The following is a 24566-nucleotide window of genomic DNA, read 5'->3' as shown; positions in this document are numbered from 1 at the left end:
TTGATATCCGTTGAAGCACCTGCTGTTTTTGTGCCTCATCTGGAATTTGTAGCGATTGGCGTGGCCGTAAGAAAGGGATCTTATCACATTGTCCGCTAAAAGAAGTAGACATTTTAGTTTGGCTGGAAGATGGTCTTTCTTCTGCACCTACCCCACGGACACAACCTTTTTTCCCCTTCCCAACACGCCTATTCCCCTTTCCACCAGCAGCAGGCCTTTTTCCACTCATTTTGGTGGTTAACTAATTCACAACTCTGGAGTTGTTTGCACAAAAAAACAATGGATGGTAACCGAGCAGAGCTGAGTGGCCAAACGGTGGTATTAGGCCAAAACTATTGGCTGGGTTAGATGCAGAAAAAAATTATTTTTAATTTGCAACCTGATGGAGGTCAGTATAGATGGACTAATAGACCAAGTCCCACACACCGCTAGAAGCCCAAATATTTTTTCAGAGCTAGATGCAGAAAATTTTTTTATTCAATTTGCAACCTGATGGAGGTCAGTATAGATGGACTAATAGACCAAGTCCCACACACTGCAAGAAGCCCAAATATTTTTTCAGAGCTAGATGCAGAAAAAAATTATTTTTAATTTGCAACCTGATGGAGGTCAGTATAGATGGACTAATAGACCAAGTCCCACACACTGCTAGAAGCCCAAATATTTTTTCAGAGCTAGATGCAGAAAAAAATTATTTTTAATTTGCAACCTGATGGAGGTCAGTATAGATGGACTAATAGACCAAGTCCCACACACTGCTAGAAGCCCAAATATTTTTTCAGAGCTAGATGCAGAAAAAAATTATTTTTAATTTGCAACCTGATGGAGGTCAGTATAGATGGACTAATAGACCAAGTCCCACACACCGCTAGAAGCCCAAATATTTTTTCAGAGCTAGATGCAGAAAAATTTTTTATTCAATTTGCAACCTGATGGAGGTCAGTATAGATGGACTAATAGACCAAGTCCCACACACTGCTAGAAGCCCAAATATTTTTTCAGAGCTAGATGCAGAAAAAAAATATTTTTAATTTGCAACCTGATGGAGGTCAGTATAGATGGACTAATAGACCAAGTCCCACACACTGCTAGAAGCCCAAATATTTTTTCAGAGCTAGATGCAGAAAAAAATTATTTTTAATTTGCAACCTGATGGAGGTCAGTATAGATGGACTAATAGAGCAAGTCCCACACGCTGCTAGAAGCCCAAATATTTTTTCAGAGATAAATGAAGAAAAATTTATTTTTAATTTGCAACCTGATGGAGGTCAGTATAGATGGACTAATAGACCAAGTCCCACACACCGCTAGAAGCCCAAATATTTTTTCAGAGCTAGATGCAGAAAATTTTTTTATTCAATTTGCAACCTGATGGAGGTCAGTATAGATGGACTAATAGACCAAGTCCCACACACTGCTAGAAGCCCAAATATTTTTTCAGAGCTAGATGCAGAAAAAAAATATTTTTAATTTGCAACCTGATGAAGGTCAGTATAGATGGACTAATAGACCAAGTCCCACACACTGCTAGAAGCCCAAATATTTTTTCAGAGCTAGATGCAGAAAAAAATTATTTTTAATTTGAAACCTGATGGAGGTCAGTATAGATGGACTAATAGAGCAAGTCCCACACGCTGCTAGAAGCCCAAATATTTTTTCAGAGATAAATGAAGAAAAAATTATTTTTAATTTGCAACCTGATGGAGGTCAGTATAGATGGACTAATAGACCAAGTCCCACACACTGCTAGAAGCCCAAATATTTTTTCAGAGCTAGATGCAGAAAAAAATTATATTCAGTTTGCAACCTGATGGAGGTCAGTATAGATGGACTAATAGAATGATGCTATGCCCAAAAGATTTTACTTCACTAGGTGCAGTAAAAAAATTGGTATTCTATACACAGGTGGTATATCTTGCAACACAGATAGGCTACTCCACTGACTAACACACTCTGCAATAGGCCAAAAAGGATTAGCTTTGCTAGATTCAGCCAAATGCTGTGAAAAAAACTTGCACAGCACTGGCACAGACCTGCCTGGCAATAACTGATAGGAACTGATGTAACCTAGTCCTGAAAAGGACTCCAATTACAATTAGTCTTTACTCCCACAATCTATCTATTTAAGAGCACAGACCTGCTTGATAAAAGTCATAGGAAATGCTGTAACCTAGTCCTTAAAAGGACTGCAATCACAACTATTCCCTACTCCCAAGCTATCTGTATATTTGTGCGAAAATTGGCATGAAATTAACAAGGTATAGCGCACACAGCAACAGCGGTGCCGTCTAACACGCAGCTGCAGCAGTGAGAAAATGGTGGCAACGGGGAAAATGGCTTCGTCTTATAGGGCAAGGACATGTGACATACACTGCCAATCACACATGCCCTTGCTTGTGTGAAAAAAAGCACTTCGCTCCGTGTGTGCGCTGCTGATAGGCTGACAGATTGCACCTCCCCACTGCAAATGCGGAAAGAGAAAAAAAAATGGAGATCTTCATTGTTCCTGCAGAGATCCATCCCCTGCCCCTCCCCCCGCCCCGCTGTACACTCAAACTGCGTATTAACATTAATTTTCATCATTACTGAGAAAAAATCCAGTTATGATTTTGGTGCACGAACAGTTATCGAACATAACCTCGAACAGCCGAATTTTTCTCAAATTGTTCGTGTTCGCCGACCGGCTCGAACACCGCCCAAAACAGCTCGAATTTGAGATTGGCGAACAGTTCGAGTAGAACAACGCTCATCTCTAGTAATAAATATTCGGATGGCAAAATTTAGAAGAGACAGAGGCGGTGTAGTGGTACGACACCGACAACTGGAAGGAGATAAAGCAGGCCTCATACAGCCCGACGGTGTTCACTTAATGGATATTGTACTGGACATATTCCTGTCAGGACTCCAGGACGGAGTGGAACAAGCGTTAAGAGTGATGGGTGGGGGTGAGAGTCCTGCATACGAGTAAGCAGGATCCTCCGTAGCCTGGAAATAGAAAGGACATGTTGGAGAGTTACACTTGTTGGCCAAGTTGCCGGAGTGGAGACCCAGAGCATGCTGCAACAAGCTGAATTATTTTAGAAATAAAATGCCTTTCTAAAGGAATGAATATAAAGAGTTAATAAAGCTTTGACCGATCCTCACCCATCCAGTTGTAAGAGTTACATTATTGTATTGTCAAGGAAAGGGGGGCGGTAGGGGGCTGAGGGTCTGGGTTTGGTTGGGGGTCCCCACAGTCTGCCTAGGCTAGATGCATTTAAAAATTCTTATTAGATACACAGGCGGTGCAGCTTGCTTCGCAGCTGGGCTACTACGCCCAAAGTATTGCCTAGGCTAGATGCAGTTAAAAATTCTACGCTGACTAGCAGACACTGAAGATTTGGAGCAGACCCCTGAGTAAACAGCTCTTCAGACTCAGCTATCTGTGTTACCCCAAGCCATAGTGTATGTAGTCTCTTACAGTTAAAAGGGGGGGGGGGCGACCCAACCCACCCGGAACTGACGATGCCAACGTCACGTAAGACACAGCAAGGGGACTCCAAAAAGAGTCTCCATTTTTTCCCAAAATTGTGGCACAGACACCACTTAACCCTAGAACGCATACCTAGGGCCTCGCAGGCCCGCCCTGTTAATTGTTTTCTATTTTCTGCAAGATTACTTTAGTTAGAATTTTGAAACTATAGGTATTCTTCATGTATATAGTTGTTTGTCATTTGAGTTTGAGTTATTCCATGTTATTTGCACACGGGCCTAAAAGGCCCCAGGTATATGAAAGTGTAGATTTTTATGGTCATGCGTTCTAGGGTTAAGTGGCATCAATTGCCCCACAGTTGCTTAAAACGGTTGGTGAGGTGATTTTACTAAATCCTCAAGCTTTTAGTCTCCCAAGGATAACACAGGGGTAGAAAAGTCCTTGCGAATCCATGATTTGTTCATCTTTATGAACGAGAGTCTGTCTACATTCTCAGTGGACAGCCGCGTGCGCTTATCTGTCAGCACACCATCAGCAGCGCTGAACACACGTTCAGAGAGAACACTGGTTGCAGGGTATGACAAGATCCGGCCATTTTTCCAGATTGGGTCCAGTGACACAGTCATGGCTTCGATGTTCACTTGGAGATACTCCTGCACCATCCTCTCTAGGCATTGACTATGTGTCAGACTTCTTGTCTCCTGTGGCCTTGCAATGGATGGTCTAAAAAAGTGGTGAAACGATTCCACAAAATTGCTGTTACCAGCAGATACTGTGTTACTGTTACAGTTTGAGTGATGAAGACTCGACAGTCCCATGGTTGGCAAGTTAGAACTGTGAGATTCACTACGTGCACCACTGGTGTTTTGTGGAAAAGCACATGTAAGATTCTGCAACAGCGTCTGCAGATACTCCTGCATGCGTCAATCCCTTTTTATGGAAGGAATTATTTCGGCAAATTTACTTTTGTACCGGGGATCTAAGAGTGTGGCAACCCAGTAGTCAGGATTACTTCGAATTCTGACAATTTGAGGGTCATGTTGCAGGTAGTGCAGCAAGAAGGCACTCATGTGTCTTGCGCATCCACGAGGACCAAGTCCTTGTTGTGTTGGTAGCGAGGTAAGAATCATGCTTCCTTCCTCTGCCCTCTCCACCCAACCTCGCACAACAGAAATGTGATCAAGGTCTCCCTCATCTGATGAGTCTTCCATGCCCATCGCCAGTTCATCCTCCACTTCTTCCTCGGCTCCTGCACCTTCCTCAACAGTTTGGCTGCTACCTTGCGCCCTGGTTAATCCCTCTCCCTCACCCTCCCATGCCTGCCGCCTTGGTGCTGCCAACCGTCTGGACCTTGGAGATGTTATCCCTTCCGCATACGACTCCTCCTCTACTTCCTCCACCTCCTCTTGTCCCACCACCTGACTCTGAATTCTGTTTAATGTGTGCTCCAGCATGTAAATCACCGGAATAGTCATGCTGATAATGGCATCGTCGTCAGCACTAAACATCTTCGTCGCCATTTCAATACTGTGCAGAAGGGTGTGTGGCGCCCCTAAGGTTCAGTCGCCACAGAGTTACTGCATCTCACCCAGAGGTGTGGTATCTCACCCTCAGGTAAGGAAGGCGTATGGCTCGGGACCCTAACACCTGCATCCAACACATACCCGCAGTGGGGTTAGGGCGAGATTGCTCCTACGGGAGAGCACAGTCCCAGGTCCCTAGCTGGTGGGAGGGTCCTATGTAGTGGGTGCTTAGGGGAGCAGCTTAGGGGAGCACATGACAGGGAGAGTATAAATAGGAAGCCATCTTAGAAAGAGCAAGCCAGTCAGAGGAGGAAAAGTGACAGGAGCAGAGGCTCGGCATGAGCTCTGCTCCGGAGGCGGGCCTAGCCTGGGAGGCCCAGGACTGAAGGAGAGAAGAGAGGAGTGGGAGCAGGAAGGCTCCAGGAACCGAAGGGATCCTAGGGCTACGGGCCATACAGAAGGCCACCCGTACTCTGCTCTTACCAGGAGGTAGAGGGGTCAGGCAAGATAAGGGGAACCGGTCCCTCAACTAAAGGAGAAACCTCAAGGCTCAACTAGTAACCGGAGGCTGCTGCATGTACTGCAGGTAAAAGTCCACACCAGTCTCACTAAGAAGGTAGCCACATAGGACCCAGGGGACGGAACACAAGTCGCCCGCCAAGGCCCGAGTATACCGGATAGAAGTGTCACTGGGTGTGAGGTGCAGGGAGAAGGCCAGAGAAAGGGCACACAGAAGGGGGTCCTGCTAAGTACTCCAGAGCTATCTGGGGGTGGACTGAGTTCCTCACTGAGTACGCACAGCACGACGGGTGAGATTGCTCTGGTACCTGTAATCTGGACTGCAACAACTGTGAGTAAAGATCTTGGGACTGCATCACACAGACTCTGTGTTCATTACTGACTCCCTGCACTACAACCACCATCATCCACCCACACTGCCCTGAAGCTACACTCTTCCTGTGGTGAGTAATAATACCATTGCTGCAAAACCACCAGCTTCAGAGGACTGTTCCGCAGTGGCGGCCCCTTTGGCCGCACTCCACAGGTGGCGTAGTCGGACATTATAAAATCCATATATACAAATTACCGTTGGATTGACCGCCCTGGGTCACGGACCGGGTCACCGCCACAGTGACTACAACCCCCAGCGTCTACCGGCCCGGCTCAGGGTACCCCACGGCCCAGGGGGGCACGTCAACTTCATAGGTCCCTGATCTGAGACCACTCCTGCAGCGTGATTTGCCCCACCTCTGGATCTCGTTGGCCCAGGCTATACGTCAGAACGTATTGCACCAGGGCTTGTCGGTGCTGCCACAGTCGCTCCAACAAGTGCAGAGTTGAATTCCACCGTGTCGGCACATCGCATTTCAGCCGGTGAACTGGCAGGCCCAGCGACTTCTGTAGAGATGTAAGTCGTTGAGCTGCGGGATGCGAATGGCGGAAGTGAGCACACAGCGACCGTGCCCTCTGCAGAAGGCCATCTAGTCCGGGATAGTGGGCTAAAAATTTATGGACAACCTGGTTCAACACGTGAGCCATACAAGGCACGTGTGTGAAATTGCCCCGGCGAAGGGCCGCACGCAGGTTTGCAGCATTGCCGCACATTGCCTTCCCTGGTTGCAGGTCCAGTGGAGACAACCATTCATGAAACTGGGTCTCCAGAGCTGACCACAAGTCCTCAGCTGTGTGACTCACATTTCCCAGACATTTCAAAGTAAACACTGATGCCGTTGAGCCCTCCTGCCAGCATAGTAAGGAGGTATGCAGGATTCCTTCTGCGCAGTTGGAAAGCAGGTGGCATTACCAGACACGCTTTGTGTGCAGGTGGAGGACCGAGAGGAGGTTGAGGAGGCAGAAGCAGTGGAGGAACTTCGAGATAAAGAGGACTGACGCACAACTCGTGGGGACGGTAAGACTTGGACAGCAGCCACTTGTCCTGCTGTCACCATAGTTACCCTGTGCCCAGTCAGCGACATGTAACGCCCCTGTCCATGCCTACTCGTCCAAGTGTCTGTGGTGAAATGCACAGTGTCACACACAGAGTTTCTCAAAGAAGCGGTGATGTTGTGTGCGACATGCTGGTGGAGTGCAGGCACACTTTTCTTTGAGAAGTAGTGCCGACTGGGCATCTGGTACTGGGGCACTGCGACGGACATAAGGTCTCGAAAATCCACTGTGTCCTCCAGGCGGAAAGGCAGCATTTCTGTAGCCAACAGCTTGCAGATGGTGAAATTCAACCTCTTAGCTTTCTCATGGCTAGGAGGAAATGGTCTTTTACTTTTCCACATCTGAGGGAACGAGGGCTGGTTGTTGTGCTTTGACGGGGTTGAGTAGGGTGTCCCCGGCAAACTGCCGGTCTGTGAGGAAGATGCAGGCGGACATGTTAGGTTGTCTTGATCCAAAGGTGGTGCTCTCGATGTCAGAGAGCGCTCAACACCAGCAGGTGTTTCCACTTCCCAATGAACTGACGACATGCCAATCACACTGGCTGTTGCAGGTAAAGAGGTGGCAGGTCTGCGTCCAAAAACATGTGTGACTGCTGTCCCCCCAGTCACAGAGGATGAAGAGGCCGTGGATACACAAGATGGGGCAGACGGTGGTTGGCCAAGCCTGCTAGGCCGCATTGTAGCACAGTGAGCTTCCCACTGCAACTTATGCTTCATATCCATGTGACGGTACATGCATGAAGTACTCAAACTATGGATTTTTTGGCCTCTACTTAGCTTTTGGTGACAAATATTACAGATAACACGAGTTGGGTCATCCTTATCGATCTGAATAAATGCCCAGGCTATGCAAGGCTTAGAGCCCATGCGACCTGAAGAGCCACTACGACTTGTGGTCAGAGGCGGAGTTGTGGTTGAGGATGCAGTTGTTGACGTGCTTCCAGTACTCCGTCTCTGTCCAGGAAGGCGCAACCTAACCTCGTCGTCAATAGCATCTGTGACGCCCCGCTGCGCTTGGTATCACAGATCCTAGAAGAGTATATTGATGGAATCCTCCACAAGAGGCCCCCATAAACATTCACACATCTCCACCTTCCACCTCAGACCAGCAGAGGGAGTCCGTTAGGGATATAAATAGGGAAGGTGGAGCTAAGCAGTTCAATTCCTCTGAAGAGTTCCTGCAGTAGAGAAGTCTAAGAGAGGTCAGTCTGCAGTGGAGCTCAGTCTAGTCTATAGAACTCAGTTAATAGTTCAGCAGTGGAGCACGAGGCTCCTGCTAGCTAGATTCAGGGAGCCCAAATAGAGCTTAAGGTGTGCCGGCGCCATAAGTTCGGTGAAGCGCGGCAAGCTGCCGTTAGTGTGTATAGCCTAGTGAGGGCCCGAGTAGGCCAAAGGCGAGTGGCAAGTTAGTACATAAGGGGCAGAGGAGCTTAACCAGCCCACCCCGAAGCATTTACCGGACAACGGATGCGAGCTTACCGGGATCTCTATGACCCAGTAAGTCATAACCGGAATCCCTGGAGAACTACAAGTCCCAGGATTGCTAAGGTGCTGATACGTAACAGAGCCAGGAGACGCTTAGGCCCCGCATACTGGGAGTGTGAACTCCAATAGAAGGCCCTACCACAAGGTCAGCCAGCGCAGGACAGAGACAAAGTTAGGCCTAGCTCCAGGCAGCTCAGAAACTTACTACGCAGAGTCTAGAAAAAGGAGTCCCTACCCCCGTTCATTGGGAAGGATCCTGATATGCACCCTTCACCCTACAGTGCTCCGGGATGTGCCTGAATTTCCTCCAGTAAAAGGTACTGAAGTGACTATCGTGTCCATTCCCGTTCTTGCTCTTACCCAGCTGGGTCTCGCCTGTCCTGAATTCCCCCTGCATACGCTGCCCTGAGACCTAGCTCCACCTGTGGGTAGCTATAACATCGAGCTGCCTTATCACGGGTCTCAGTGGACTGCTGCAGCGCTGGTGCTTCTCACCAGATACCACAGGTGGCGTCACGAACTCTTATAACATTAACAATTATCCACCCTTTTAAAGAGTGACCCCAGGGTATGGGCCAGGGAGCTGACCACCGCGACATCCCCAAGGCCAGGCAAAGGCCCGGGTGACCTCATCGACTGGCTGACTGTGGGTTGACAGTAAGTGGGATCTCCAACCTCATCATCATCACCCTGTGTGTTATCACACCCGTCGTCCTCAAAGCCAACCTCTTCCTGCCCTGACCGAAAAGTCAAGTTGTCGCTCCAATCAGGTATTTGTGTCTCATCATTGTCTTCATCATTGTCTCCACCAACAGGAGTTACAGTTTGGGAACGAGGGTCTACATTATGCTCAGAACCTTCTTCATCTGGTACTGGATCCGACTTATAAAGATTCTGGGCATCAGTGCAGATCATTTCCTCGTCTGGATTAACAGAAGCTCTGGAGCAGACCTCCGTTTCCCAGGCTATAGTATGAGTAAACAGCTGTGCAGACTCAACCATCTGTGTTACCCCATACTCAGACGGGCAGCTGGAGACTTGGGAGCTGTGAGGAAGCAAGTGCGATTGGGGTGACACCTCTGAGGACTGGAGTATTTGTGATGTTGAAATTGAGGTGGAGGAGAGCCCACTTGAAGGAGCACTTGATATCCGCTGAAGCACCTGCTGTTTTTGTGCCTCATCTGGAATTTGTAGCGATGGGCGTGTCCGTAAGAAAGGGATCGTATCACATTGTCCACGAAAAGAAGTCGACATGTTAGTTTGGCTGGAAGATGGTCTTTCTTCTGCAGATGTTACTCCCCACCCCACCGCGGGGGGGCTCGACCCACCAGCAGACAGGCACCAGTATTGGGAGAGGGGGGCTGGCCGTCAGGGTCCACCGCGGCTCTGGCACAAACCCGGCGACACGGAGGTGGCACGGGCAAGAACGGACTGGCCGTGTCGGCTTCTCACTTTTTGGATTTTAGAAGGGCATGACATGCCTATATCTGTGTGTCCCCCTCCTTTTACTCCTCCACCTCTTTTCTTTTCGCATGACTATATGTACTTGTCACTTTTCCATGTGTTAGTTATGTCTTCTGAGCAGTTTGTCAGCTTTTGGACACCTTTGAAGGTGTTTTCTATGTGTTTTTGTTTGCCTGCCATTGGTTTTAACGGTGTTCGAAGGTGTTCAACGAACAGTTCGACGAACAGTTCGGTGAACACAAGGGTGTTCGACGAACCGAACCGAACTCGAACACTACGGGGGTGGCTCAACACTAATAAAGACTAAGCGCCGCAATGACTGCTACAAATTTTTGTTGGGTTTTTCTGATTTTTCCTTTTTGAGACTTTGTAAATTGTTGGTAATAAGAATTGTTTTTATTGTTAATTGTTAATTCTAAAAGGTGTCCTCAGTCCGGGAGTACTGAATTTAACTTGGGGGAAATGTGGCACTCCAGGATTCCTGTTGCCACAGTGGCATTGCCTCCCTCACAAGGAGTGATGCCATGCCTGGAAGCAAGGAGCGGTCCCCTAATCAGGTTTACCAGCATATAACACTTTCCTGTCTCCTGACCAGAAAGGGGAGCTCCTCCCCTTAGCAACTGGAATCTGGAGGCGGAGTTAGTTAGAGTGAGTTGAGAGGAGTGGAAGATAGGACAGAGATGAGGAAGGACCTGGGGAGTGGCGCTTTAAGGCAGCTCACCCCAGAGAGGAGAGCAGAAGAACCGGGCACAGGAGTCCGAGGTTGTGGGGCACTGAAGGCCCAGCAGCAGAAACCAGAGGGCAGGAGACTGCAGGTCTCCTGGCCCCACCAGATGCACGGAGGCAAAGCAGCACATAGGACCCAGCACCACCACGTGGGAGCGACACTCCCGGAATTCCCGAGCTGCCTGCCATACGTGTGAAGAAAAGACATTTTACTCAGGGACGAGGGCCTCAGCACAGCTACAAGCAGCAGGGCCAAAGAGATTAGTGCAGAGGAAAGGCCAACAGCTTCACCTGGTGAGGTGGATTCCCAACATGCTTCCAGCCGCCCGGACCTCTACTACCAGCTAGTACCTGTGCCCCAGTCTGCTTAACAACCGCAAGTAAAGATAAAAGGAAACCGCCATTAAGCTGCGGACTGGTCATTATCTGCGCCATCACCTGCACTACACTGTACAGTTACATCTACCTCATCAAATCATCACTACACTGCCCTGGAGCTTATCTCTGCCTGTGGAGAGTTGAACCAAGTCTGCTGCGGCACCATCAGCTCCAGAGAATCTGCACTGCAGCGGCGGCCCCATATATCCGCATACCCCAGGTGGCGTCACGAACATTAGCTATAAAAACTTTATTTCCTTTCTACCTTTCCCTTTAATTGACAGCCCTGGGTAACGGACCGGGTCACTGCTACCGTGACACCCCCAGCACCGACCAGCCCGGCTACCGAGTACCCCACAGCCTAGGGGGTGAGTTACAAGCGCTTTCCAAGTGATTTTAGCATCACTTGGAAAGTGCTTGACAACTTGGTCACACTATATAAATCAATGCAAACGGCATGGATTCATATAGTGTGACCGAAGGAATGGTAAAAAAGAAAAAATAAATGTTATATTTACCTTCTGATGGCCCCCGGTGACTTTGTCCTGGCTTGTCGGCAGCTCGCGGTAGACTAAAAGGACCTGCCATGATGTCATTTAGTCATGTTATGGGTCACGCGACCGCCGACGTCAGCGGTCTTGTGACCCATCATTTGACTAAATGACATCACCGCAGGTCATTTAGTCTACGGTGAGGAGTCCTGAGGAGTCATTTAGTCTACGGTGAGGAGTCCTCCAGGGGAGGAGTCCTGAGGAGATAATTTGCATATTCCCACTGCATTTTGGGGTAAGTGAAGAGTCTCCGCGAGCTCAAAGAACACTGGATTTTGGCTGTTGGAGCTGAAAAGAGGACATCGGTAAACCAGGGGAGGAGTCCTGAGGAGATAATTTGCATATTCCCACTGCATTTTGGGGTAAGTGAAGAGTCTCCGCGAGCTCAAAGAACACTGGATTTTGGCTGTTGGAGCTGAAAAGAGGACATCGGTAAACCAGGGGAGGAGTCCTGAGGAGATAATTTGCATATTCCCACTGCATTTTGGGGTAAGTGAAGAGTCTCCGCGAGCTCAAAGAACACTGGATTTTGGCTGTTGGAGCTGAAAAGAGGACATCGGTAAACCAGGGGAGGAGTCCTGAGGAGATAATTTGCATATTCCCACTGCATTTTGGGGTAAGTGAAGAGTCTCCGCGAGCTCAAAGAACACTGGATTTTGGCTGTTGGAGCTGAAAAGAGGACATCGGTAAACCAGGGGAGGAGTCCTGAGGAGAAAATTTGCATATTCCCACTGCATTTTGGGGTAAGTGAAGAGTCTCCGCGAGCTCAAAGAACACTGGATTTTGGCTGTTGGAGCTGAAAAGAGGACATCGGTAAACCAGGGGAGGAGTCCTGAGGAGAAAATTTGCATATTCCCACTGCATTTTGGGGTAAGTGAAGAGTCTCCGCGAGCTCAAAGAACACTGGATTTTGGCTGTTGGAGCTGAAAAGAGGACATCGGTAAACCAGGGGAGGAGTCCTGAGGAGAAAATTTGCATATTCCCACTGTATTTTGGGGTAAGTGAAGGTAACACGAGTTGGGTCATCCTTATCGATCTGAATAAATGCCCAGGCTATGCAAGGCTTAGAGCCCATGCGACCTGAAGAGCCACTACGACTTTTGGTCAGAGGCAGAGTTGTGGTTGAGGATGCAGTTGTTGACGTGCTTCCAGTACTCCGTCTCTGTCCAGGAAGGCGCAACCTAACCTCATCGTCAATAGCATCTGTGACGCCCCGCTGCGCTTGGTATCACAGATCCTCGAAGAGTATATTGATGGAATCCTCCACAAGAGGCCCCCATAAACATTCACACATCTCCACCTTCCACCTCAGACCAGCAGAGGGAGTCCGTTAGGGATATAAATAGGGAAGGTGGAGCTAAGCAGTTCACTTCCTCTGAAGAGTTCCTGCAGTAGAGAAGTCTAAGAGAGGTCAGTCTGCAGTGGAGCTCAGTCTAGTCTATAGAACTCAGTTAATAGTTCAGCAGTGGAGCACGAGGCTCCTGCTAGCTAGATTCAGGGAGCCCAAATAGAGCTTAAGGTGTGCCGGCGCCATAAGTTCGGTGAAGCGCGGCAAGCTGCCGTTAGTGTGTATAGCCTAGTGAGGGCCCGAGTAGGCAAAAGGCGAGTGGCAAGTTAGTACATAAGGGGCAGAGGAGCTTAACCAGCCCACCCCGAAGCATTTACCGGACAACGGATCCGAGCTTACCGGGATCTCTATGACCCAGTAAGTCATAACCGGAATCCCTGGAGAACTACAAGTCCCAGGATTGCTAAGGTGCTGATACGTAACAGAGCCAGGAGACGCTTAGGCCCCGCATACTGGGAGTGTGAACTCCAATAGAAGGCCCTACCACAAGGTCAGCCAGCGCAGGACAGAGACAAAGTTAGGCCTAGCTCCAGGCAGCTCAGAAACTTACTACGCAGAGTCTAGAAAAAGGAGTCCCTACCCCCGCTCATTGGGAAGGATCCTGATATGCACCCTTCACCCTACAGTGCTCCGGGATGTGCCTGAATTTCCTCCAGTAAAAGGTACTGAAGTGACTATCGTGTCCATTCCCGTTCTTGCTCTTACCCAGCTGGGTCTCGCCTGTCCTGAATTCCCCCTGCATACGCTGCCCTGAGACCTAGCTCCACCTGTGGGTAGCTATAACATCGAGCTGCCTTATCACGGGTCTCAGTGGACTGCTGCAGCGCTGGTGCTTCTCACCAGATACCACAGGTGGCGTCACGAACTCTTATAACATTAACAATTATCCACCCTTTTAAAGAGTGACCCCAGGGTACGGGCCAGGGAGCTGACCACCGCGACATCCCCAAGGCCAGGCAAAGGCCCGGGTGACCTCATCGACTGGCTGACTGTGGGTTGACAGTAAGTGGGATCTCCAACCTCATCATCATCACCCTGTGTGTTATCACACCCGTCGTCCTCAAAGCCAACCTCTTCCTGCCCTGACCGAAAAGTCAAGTTGTCGCTCCAATCAGGTATTTGTGTCTCATCATTGTCTTCATCATTGTCTCCACCAACAGGAGTTACAGTTTGGGAACGAGGGTCTACATTATGCTCAGAACCTTCTTCATCTGGTACTGGATCCGACTTATAAAGATTCTGGGCATCAGTGCAGATCATTTCCTCGTCTGGATTAACAGAAGCTCTGGAGCAGACCTCCGTTTCCCAGGCTATAGTATGAGTAAACAGCTGTGCAGACTCAACCATCTGTGTTACCCCATACTCAGACGGGCAGCTGGAGACTTGGGAGCTGTGAGGAAGCAAGTGCGATTGGGGTGACACCTCTGAGGACTGGAGTATTTGTGATGTTGAAATTGAGGTGGAGGAGAGCCCACTTGAAGGAGCACTTGATATCCGCTGAAGCACCTGCTGTTTTTGTGCCTCATCTGGAATTTGTAGCCCCCGGTGACTTTGTCCTGGCTTGTCGGCAGCTCGCGGTAGACTAAAAGGACCTGCCATGATGTCATTTAGTCATGTTATGGGTCACGCGACCGCCGACGTCAGCGGTCTTGTGACCCATCATTTGACTAAATGACATCACCGCAGGTCATTTAGTCTACGGTGAGGAGTCCTGAGGAGTCATTTAGTCTACGGTGAGGAGTCCTCCAGGGGAGGAGTCCTGAGGAGATAATTTGCATATTCCCACTGCATTTTGGGGTAAGTGAAGAGTCACCGCGAGCTCAAAGAACACTGGATTTTGGCTGTTGGAGCTGAAAAGAGGACATCGGTAAACCAGGGAAGGAGTCCTGAGGAGATAATTTGCATATTCCCACTGCAATTTGGGGTAAGTGAAGAGTCTCCGCGAGCTCAAAGAACACTGGATTTTGGCTGTTGGAGCTGAAAAGAGGACATCGGTAAACCAGGGGAGGAGTCCAGAGAAGATAATTTGCATATTCCCACTGCATTTTGGGGTAAGTGAAGAGTCTCCGCGAGCTCAAAGAACACTGGATTTTGGCTGTTGGAGCTGAAAAGAGGACATCGGTAAACCAGAGGAGGAGTCCTGAGGAGATAATTTGCATATTCCCACTGCATTTTGGGGTAAGTGAAGAGTCTCTGCGAGCTCAAAGAACACTGGATTTTGGCTGTTGGAGCTGAAAAGAGGACATCGGTAAACCAGGGGAGGAGTCCTGAGGAGATAATTTGCATATTCCCACTGCATTTTGGGGTAAGTGAAGAGTCTCCGCGAGCTCAAAGAACACTGGATTTTGGCTGTTGGAGCTGAAAAGAGGACATCGGTAAACCAGGGGAGGAGTCCTGAGGAGATAATTTGCATATTCCCACTGCATTTTGGGGTAAGTGAAGAGTCTCCGCGAGCTCAAAGAACACTGGATTTTGGCTGTTGGAGCTGAAAAGAGGACATCGGTAAACCAGGGGAGGAGTCCTGAGGAGATAATTTGCATATTCCCACTGCATTTTGGGGTAAGTGAAGAGTCTCCGCGAGCTCAAAGAACACTGGATTTTGGCTGTTGGAGCTGAAAAGAGGACATCGGTAAACCAGGGGAGGAGTCCTGAGGAGATAATTTGCATATTCCCACTGCATTTTGGGGTAAGTGAAGAGTCTCCGCGAGCTCAAAGAACACTGGATTTTGGCTGTTGGAGCTGAAAAGAGGACATCGGTAAACCAGGGGAGGAGTCCTGAGGAGATAATTTGCATATTCCCACTGCATTTTGGGGTAAGTGAAGAGTCTCCGCGAGCTCAAAGAACACTGGATTTTGGCTGTTGGAGCTGAAAAGAGGACATCGGTAAACCAGGGGAGGAGTCCTGAGGAGATAATTTGCATATTCCCACTGCATTTTGGGGTAAGTGAAGAGTCTCCGCGAGCTCAAAGAACACTGGATTTTGGCTGTTGGAGCTGAAAAGAGGACATCGGTAAACCAGGGGAGGAGTCCTGAGGAGATAATTTGCATATTCCCACTGCATTTTGGGGTAAGTGAAGAGTCTCCGCGAGCTCAAAGAACACTGGATTTTGGCTGTTGGAGCTGAAAAGAGGACATCGGTTAACCAGGGGAGGAGTCCTGAGGAGATAATTTGCATATTCCCACTGCATTTTGGGGTAAGTGAAGAGTCTCCGCGAGCTCAAAGAACACTGGATTTTGGCTGTTGGAGCTGAAAAGAGGACATCGGTAAACCAGGGGAGGAGTCCTGAGGAGATAATTTGCATATTCCCACTGCATTTTGGGGTAAGTGAAGAGTCTCCGCGAGCTCAAAGAACACTGGATTTTGGCTGTTGGAGCTGAAAAGAGGACATCGGTAAACCAGGGGAGGAGTCCTGAGGAGATAATTTGCATATTCCCACTGCATTTTGGGGTAAGTGAAGAGTCTCCGCGAGCTCAAAGAACACTGGATTTTGGCTGTTGGAGCTGAAAAGAGGACATCGGTAAACCAGAGGAGGAGTCCTGAGGAGATAATTTGCATATTCCCACTGCATTTTGGGGTAAGTGAAGAGTCTCCGCGAGGTCAAAGAACACTGGATTTTGGCTGTTGGAGCTGAAAAGAGGACATCGGTAAACCGCGCGCCTACCGGCGCGCGCGTTTTGAAGCTTTTTTTTTAAGCTTTTTTCACTGTTTTCAGAACATTAACAATATGAACATGGAAGAGTCCAGGAGCCATTTGGTGAGCTGCATATCCTGCTACATGTTCACAGACTTGTCAGTGGAAAAGCCAAACTTCACATGCCAGAAATGCAAGCTTGTGTCCCTGTTGGAGGAAAAGTTGCGAAATCTAGAAGAGAGGTTAACTACCTTGAAAATCATTAAGGAAGGTGAAGAGTTCTTAGACAGAGCAGAATTATCTCTTCATGATTCAGAAAGAGAAGAAATTCGAACTGCACCTGACGAAACAGAGGAATGGAAGCATGTGACCCACAGAAGCAGGAGGATCGAGAGGCAGTCAGCACCCATACTGCTCAGGAACCAGTACCAGGCTCTCACGCAGGAGAACCATGAAGAAATACAGCAAAATAAGACTTTGCCAGCAATGAATAACCTTGTAAGCCCTCAGAATCCTCCTGGATGGAGAAAGAAGAATGTTGTGAAGAAAAAACGGAGAGTGGTGGTCATGGGGGATTCCCTGTTAAGAGGAACAGAGGCCGCTATTTGCAGACCAGACATAACCTCAAGAGAAATGTGCTGTCTTCCAGGAGCAAAAATTAAAGATGTGTCTGACAGGATATCAAGACTCTTCAGACCTACAGATCACTACCCATTCCTGCTAATACATGTGGGGACAAATGACACCGCAAGAAAGGACCTGGAAACCATCTGCAGTGACTTTGAAGACTTAGGCAAGAAAGTGAAAGAATTGGGAGCGCAGGTGGTCTTCTCATCCATCCTCCCAGTGGATGGCCATGGAACAATGAGGTGGAATAAGATTCTACAGGTGAACAACTGGCTACGTCGATGGTGCCGTCAACAAGGATTTGGATTTCTGGATCACGGAATGAATTACCTATACGATGGACTACTTGCTAGAGATGGGGTGCACCTTACGAAGACTGGAAAACATGTATTTGGAAGTCGCCTTGCTACACTCATCAGAAGAGCTTTAAACTAGAACAATGTGGGAAGGGAAGCAAAAGGCCAGAAAAAGCCATACAGCTGACAAATACTATTGAGATCTCTGCTACTGGAAGTGGAAAGGAAGAACAAAGACAAAACAATTTAAATAATAAAAATATGGGAGGAAGAGAAACCAATCACAAACTAAAATGTTTTTATACAAATGCACAAAGCATGGGCAACAAACAAGGAGAATTGGAACTACTAATGCAGGAAAAGGAATATGATGTCATTGGAATCACTGAAACTTGGTGGGACGATACACATAATTGGAATAAAAGGCTAAAAGGATACAACTTATTTGCAAGAAACAGACTTGATAAACGAGGAGGAGGTGTTGCATTGTATGTTAGAAAAGCGTATATCTGCACAGAGATTGAAGCTTCAGAGACTGGGAGTTCTGTGGAAACTGTTTGGGTAAGAATACAAGGAGAGAACAATGGAAAGGACACCATTGTAGGCATTTACTACAGGCCACCTGGGCAAGCTGAAGATATGGATGAACTCTTTATGTATCAAATGACCAAGTTCTCCAAAAAATATGACGTAGTGGTCAAGGGAGATTTCAACTATCCAGACATTTGTTGGGAATCTCTCTCAAGTAAAACTAACAGGTCAAGCAAATTCTTATCCTCTCTTGCTGACAACTTTATCTTCCAAAAGGTAGGGGAGAAAACAAGGGGATCTGCTACTTTGGATCTAATCCTTATAAACAGGGAGGAAATGGTTGAGGAGGTAAAGGTGGCTGGGACCCTAGGAGGCAGCGATCATGCTATTATAGAATTTTGGATAACTAGAGGAGGAAGACATGTGAAGACTCAGACTTCAAGGTTAGATTTTAGAAAGGCAGATTTTAAGAGACTCAGAAAGAGAATAGGAGGGATCCAATGGCTGGATGTCCTTAAGGACAAAAATGTCCAGGAAGGATGGGAAATTTTTAAAAATGAGATTCTCAAAGCACAATCGTTAACAATCCCGAAAAGTAGGAAGAATGGGAAGCATTTAAGGAAACCAGGATGGATGAACACAGAACTTAAACACATGCTAAAAAGAAAGAAAGAAATGTTTATTAAATGGAAAGAGGGAGGCATATCTAAAGAAGATTATAATGCAGTCTGCAGATCCTGCAGGGCACGTATCAGATTAGCTAAAGCTGACAATGAATTAAGGCTTGCAAGAGATGTCAAAAGCAATAAAAAAGGATTTTGGGGGTATGTCAAAAGTAAAAGAAAAGTCAAAGATGCTATAGGATTTTTACAGGATGAAAATGGAGAAATGGTAAGAGAGGATGTTGAGAAGGCCGAACTTTTTAATTCCTATTTTGCATCTGTTTTCTCTCAGAAAGAAAATGTAACATCAACTGATCTTCACTGTCCTTTTAAAGGAATAGAGGAATCCAAGTTATCTGTAAACAGAAAGATTGTGAGGGAATATTTAGCTAACATAAATGAGTTCAAGTCTCCAGGTCCAGATGAATTATACCCCAGAGTACTGAAGGAGATCGTAGAAGAAATTTTAGAACCACTCTCCATAATCTTTGAAAATTCTTGGAGAACAGGAGAAGTCCCAGAAGACTGGAGAAGAGCAAATGTTGTTCCTATCTTCAAAAAGGGGAAGAAGGTGGACCCAGGGAACTATAGGCCGGTGAGTCTGACTTCTATACCAGGAAAGATCTTTGAACAAATTATTAAACAACATGTATGTAAGTACATGAATAAGAATGAAGTGATTAACCAGAGTCAGCATGGGTTTGTAACTAACAAGTCATGTCAGACTAACTTAATTTCCTTCTATGACAGAATCACTGACTGGGTGGATCAGGGAAATGCTGTAGATATAGTATATCTTGACTTCAGCAAAGCATTTGACAAAGTATCTCACACCATCCTTATTGAAAAAATGACCAAGTATGCAATGGACCAGGCAACTGTTAGGTGGATTCATAACTGGCTTAGTGATCAGACTCAAAGGGTGGTTGTAAATGGCTTCACATCCAGCTGGATGAATGTCTCAAGTGGGGTAGCACAGGGCTCCGTCCTGGGACCTGTATTGTTCAACATCTTTATCAATGATTTAGACGAAGGAATTGAGGGTAAACTGATTAAATTTGCTGATGACACAAAGCTAGGAGGGATAGCTAATACTAGAGAAGAGAGAGAGAGGATTCAAAAAGACCTAAATAAACTGGAGCAGTGGGCAGCAACCAACAGAATGGTTTTTAACAGGGAAAAATGCAAAGTACTACATCTGGGCAATAAAAATGAAAAAAGCATATACAGAATGGGAGGAATAGAGCTAAGCAACAGTACATGTGAAAAAGACTAAGGTATACTAATAGATCATAGACTGAACATGAGTCAACAGTGTGATGCAGCAGCAAAAAAGGCAAATACAATTCTGGGATGTATTAACAGAAGCATACAGTCTAGATCACGTGAAGTCATTATCGGTCTTTACTCCTCTTTGGTCAGACCTCATCTGGAATACTGTGTACAGTTTTGGGCACCACATTTTAAAAAAGACATAGACAAACTGGAGCAAGTTCAGAGAAGAGCGACCAGAATGGTGACTGGTCTGCAAACCATGTCCTATGAGGAACGGTTGCAGGATTTGGGAATGTTTAGCTTGCAAAAAAGAAGACTGAGAGGAGACTTAATAGCTGTCTACAAATATGTCAAGGGCTGTCACATTGTAGAAGGATCATCTTTATTCTCATTTGCACAAGGAAAGACTAGAAGCAATGGGATGAAACTAAATGGGAGGAGACACAGATTAGATATTAGAAAAAACTTTTTGACAGTTAGGGTGATTAATGAGTGGAACAGGCTGCCACGAGAGGTGGTGAGTTCCCCTTCAATGGACGTCTTCAAACAGAGGCTGGACAGACATCTGTCTGAGATGATCTAGTGAATCCTGCTTTGAGCAGGGGGTTGGACCAGATGACCCAGGAGGTCCCTTCCAACTCTACCATTCTATGATTCTATGATTCTATGAGCTGCAGGCAAGCCAGGACAAAGACACCGGGGCCATCGGAAGGTAAGTATAACATTTATTTTTTATTTTATTCTTTTTTTTTTACAGGTACTATGGTACCCGTGTCTGGAGGAGAGTCTCCTCTTCTCCAAACCCGGGTACCATCCGGACATTGAAACGCATGTTATCCACATGTACAGATGCAGTGATGCAGATTACATGCGGTCCTATGCAAGTCAATGGCGGCGAAAATGTCGCGATTTCGCAAAATAATTGGTAGTGTTGCGGATTTTTACGCAATGATAATCCGCAGCGGAGATTTCTGCAGCATGTGCACAGCACTGCGGATTATCATTGGGGAACATGGCAGCCCTTCTACCAAGCGTTTTTTAAGCGCTTCTGCAGCGGAATTGCCACTGCGAAAATGCTAAAAAAAAGCATAGTGGGCACACAGACCTTATTTTCCTCCTTACTAGAGCAGGAACTCCTTTGGCTCTCAGAGGATGTGACTTTCTGCAGCAGTTTTATCATTGTATCAATATCACCTTCTTCAGCAATTTTAGCAAACCTATTGGAAAGTGCCAAATCAAGACTAGCTTCTCTAACACTCTTACCTGTATCCCGCTTTTTAACTGTCACCCAACTAGCTAACTGATGACTGATTAAAGCTAGCCCAGTGAACACCTACTCAGTGATCAGCAAACTCTGTACCTTATTGCCAATGGATTTCAGTGTTGCTACCTGCTTATTTAGATACTGTATATGCACTTCCAAACACTTAACATGAATACATTTTGCACAACAGAATGTTCCCTCAAATGTTCAAATATTGCATATCTCTTCCACAGTCCCACTATCAGTATTTGGTCAGTATCCGGTCAGTATTTTTTCTCAGGAGTGGGAAACAAAACCAGAAGTGGGTGATAAATGCAGAATTGGTGACTTGTTTCTTTTATACCTTTTCTCTGATTGCTCCTCACCTGGTTTTGGCTCCTGAGAAAAAATACCGAATACTGACCGAATACTGATAGTGGGGCCGTGGCCGAATAAGAGAAGGAGGAAAATGATAAGAAAAAAGGAGGAGATTAACATTTTTTTGAATTAGCAGAGAGCTGCAACACACAGATAACAATCCCTTATAGCTCCATCTGATGAAAATACAAGTAATGGATTTTAGTATATAAGAACTCTATCAAATTTATTATTCAAGAATAACTTAAGAAAACCTCACGATTTGTTTGTTGTAACTGAAGTGAACCACAAAAAGAAATTTGTACTTCACAGTAAATAAATTCCCCAAATAAACGTTCATTTTTATATCTTTACTATTTTCCATATTTTAATAAATTCTTTGGTAAATGAATGTTATTCTGAAAATACAACTTGATGGACAAAAAATAAAAGATATGGCTCTTATAAGGCGAGGATAAATCAAAAAGAATTAATAATAAGTTACTTGGGTAGAAGAAGTTAATCGACAGATGAGGGGATAAGCAATGATGGAGCAGCCCCCCGATCTCTGCATATTCATCACATATAATAATAGTAACATATAAAACTCACATTACTTGTTTTCCAGCTCATTGCTTCGGGATTTATTTCTGCGTAAAATGTTTTATTGGGGTCATTGTATTCAATGTTTCCAATGGAATTTGATATGAGAGAATTCCCAGATTCTTCAATATAAAATATCCAGTTATACAAAGACATCGGAAAGCACAATTCTCTATACTCATTGAATGTGACGTCATATTTAGTGTAACCTTCAAAATTTAATCTTCTTATGTATCTCTGTAACTGAGAAAAGTAGAAAATGTCATAAAACTGAGGGGAGCAGTGAGGGGATCCGGGGTCAGAATACCAAACAATCTAATGCAGGTGATCTATCCTAAGCATTGGTGATAAAGATCTCCGGCCACAACAAGTCTATAAGGGAATACTCATCAGAGGTCATAAAATAAAGAGGATATAAAGCCATGTAATGGGAGCCTGTCAGCAAGTTTCCCCAATATAAATTAAAGCCACCACCTTTAACTCCTCTTGTACTGGGGTCCAGCAACATGTATATACTGTAAGCCCCAACTCACCCTACATATACAAAAAAGTATTTTATAATTCTCCTACGCTGTATGCTTTTTGGCTGGTGTTTGCCCAGTGCCTCCTCTATCCCAGCAATCTTATCCTCCTGCCTTGGTAGTTTACATCCAGTAAGCCTGCTGACAGGTTCCCTTCATGGACAAATTAGGAAAAGATTTCAGAAATGGTAGAATAACCAGAACCTGGCTATTCAAGTTGTAACTCTCCACCTTCACAAGCAACTAACCCTGAATAAAGAATTTCTATGCGTCGTTTCACACAATTTTTAGACCAGCCTGTGCAACAGCATAAGAGAGTACAAGCCTGACATGTGGTGAACGACTAGAGAGGATGGTGCAGGAGTATCTCGAGCTCCTCATAATCAATACCATCAGGGAGGGTTTGGACCCTTTTACTTTTTGGTCTTCAAAAATGGAAGAGTAGCTTGAGCTCATCTGTCAATGTTTGGAAGTTTTGTCATGCCCAGCAGCCAGCGTTCTCTCTGAACGTGTCTTCAGTAGTGATAATACGAGCATTCTCGCTACTGCTCGGTGCTTGACCGAGCATCTCACTGCTCGAGATAATAGGCGCTCGCCGAGTATTTCCGGGGTTGCTCGGTGGGAGCTCGGGTCCCCTCCCTGCATGTTTGGCACTCTTTAGAGCTCTAATCAACATGCAGGGATTGCCTGCCACTCACTGTAATGCCATAGCCATGTTGGTTGTGGCATTACAGTGATTGGCTGGCCGCACAGCGTCATCAGGTCTATTTCAGACCTGGCGCCGCCACGCTCGTCACAGTCACTCCGGAATCAGGCAGAGTAGGGAGAGATACTGCTGCGTCAGGGAGAGATTTGCTTGTATATTAGGTAGTGTAGGGAGAAAAAACGTGCATTACACATATCCATCTTAACAAACAGTCCTTTTGAGGACTAACTAATCCATCTGCAGAGATATCAGGCAGGCAGCGTATATAGGCAGACTGGCAGGGCATATAGCAGACAGCAGTGCATATAGCACAAGAGGCTCCATTCCAATTCTGCCTTCTGCTGCTTTTAGATATTTCTATACAAAGGCCCAGGTCTCAGGGGCTGGAAATACTTATTTTTGGATCTTAATACTCATTATTTGCTTAAAAAGCAATCCAGAGAACACCGTTTTCCTGCGCCATTTGCTTGTTGGCACTGCAGAATACAGCCAGGTCCTTTCCATATTACAGCACTAGAAATACAGCTATTTAAAACTGTGTTTTCTCCGTCACATGGATCACATATACATTGTCAGAAAATACTGCCATTTCTGGCCTCCATTAAAAATTTATTTCAGTGTGTCAGTGAAGCAATTCACGCCAGTTTTCTGTTCAAACTACTTACCTACAGGCCAGGTATTTAAAAATCTGTTTTCTCCGTCACACTGATCACATATATGTTCACTCCAAACTCAGTCATTTGTAGTGAGCATGGAAGATAGTGTCCTCCATTTAAAATGGGCAAGGCATGTGGCAAGGGACGGGGAACTGGACGTGATGGTGATGGTGCATGCAGAGGCCGAGGACAAGGCCGTGGGCAAGCTGAAATTGTGCCAAAACAATCACCCACATCTTCTTGCCTGACCTTCCTGTCCCAATTACTAGGGGACCGCAGCACACCATTATTGAACCCAGAGCAGTGTCAAAAGGTTGTTGGTTGGATAGCAGATAATGCTTCCAGTCACTTAGCCACCACCACCCTGTCTTTCACACGGTCAAGTCTCAGTAGCCGTGAGTCTGGACCGCATATTCCTCACCCTGATCCTCCTTCCTCCCACCATGCCGAGTGCCCGGAGACAACTGATCTCACACTTGGACACTCTGAAGAGCTGTTCACTTTTCCATTTATAGATTTGGGGCTCTCGCCCGGTCCACTTGAAGCGGGGCAAGAGGAGATCGC

The 24566-nt window shown here is 46.4% G+C and overlaps 1 protein-coding gene across 1 annotated transcript in view; it reads right to left on the bottom strand.

The window, feature by feature from the left end:
- The window catches only part of LOC141229269 (vomeronasal type-2 receptor 26-like), a 164540-nt gene extending 142265 nt beyond the window's left edge, over nucleotides 1-22275 (bottom strand). Inside the window, exon 1 of the mRNA XM_073667461.1 lies at nucleotides 22129-22275. Coding sequence (XP_073523562.1) covers nucleotides 22129-22275 — 147 coding nt within the window. The remainder of the gene's footprint in view (nucleotides 1-22128) is intronic.
- Nucleotides 22276-24566: the final 2291 nt, after the last annotated feature.

This window comes from Phyllobates terribilis, unplaced genomic scaffold, assembly GCF_046119375.1.
Source record: "Phyllobates terribilis strain yellow unplaced genomic scaffold, ASM4611937v1 Scaffold_1__5_contigs__length_1240528914, whole genome shotgun sequence".
Taxonomy (NCBI): domain Eukaryota; kingdom Metazoa; phylum Chordata; class Amphibia; order Anura; family Dendrobatidae; genus Phyllobates; species Phyllobates terribilis.
This window is presented reverse-complemented; position numbering and strand designations above follow the sequence as displayed.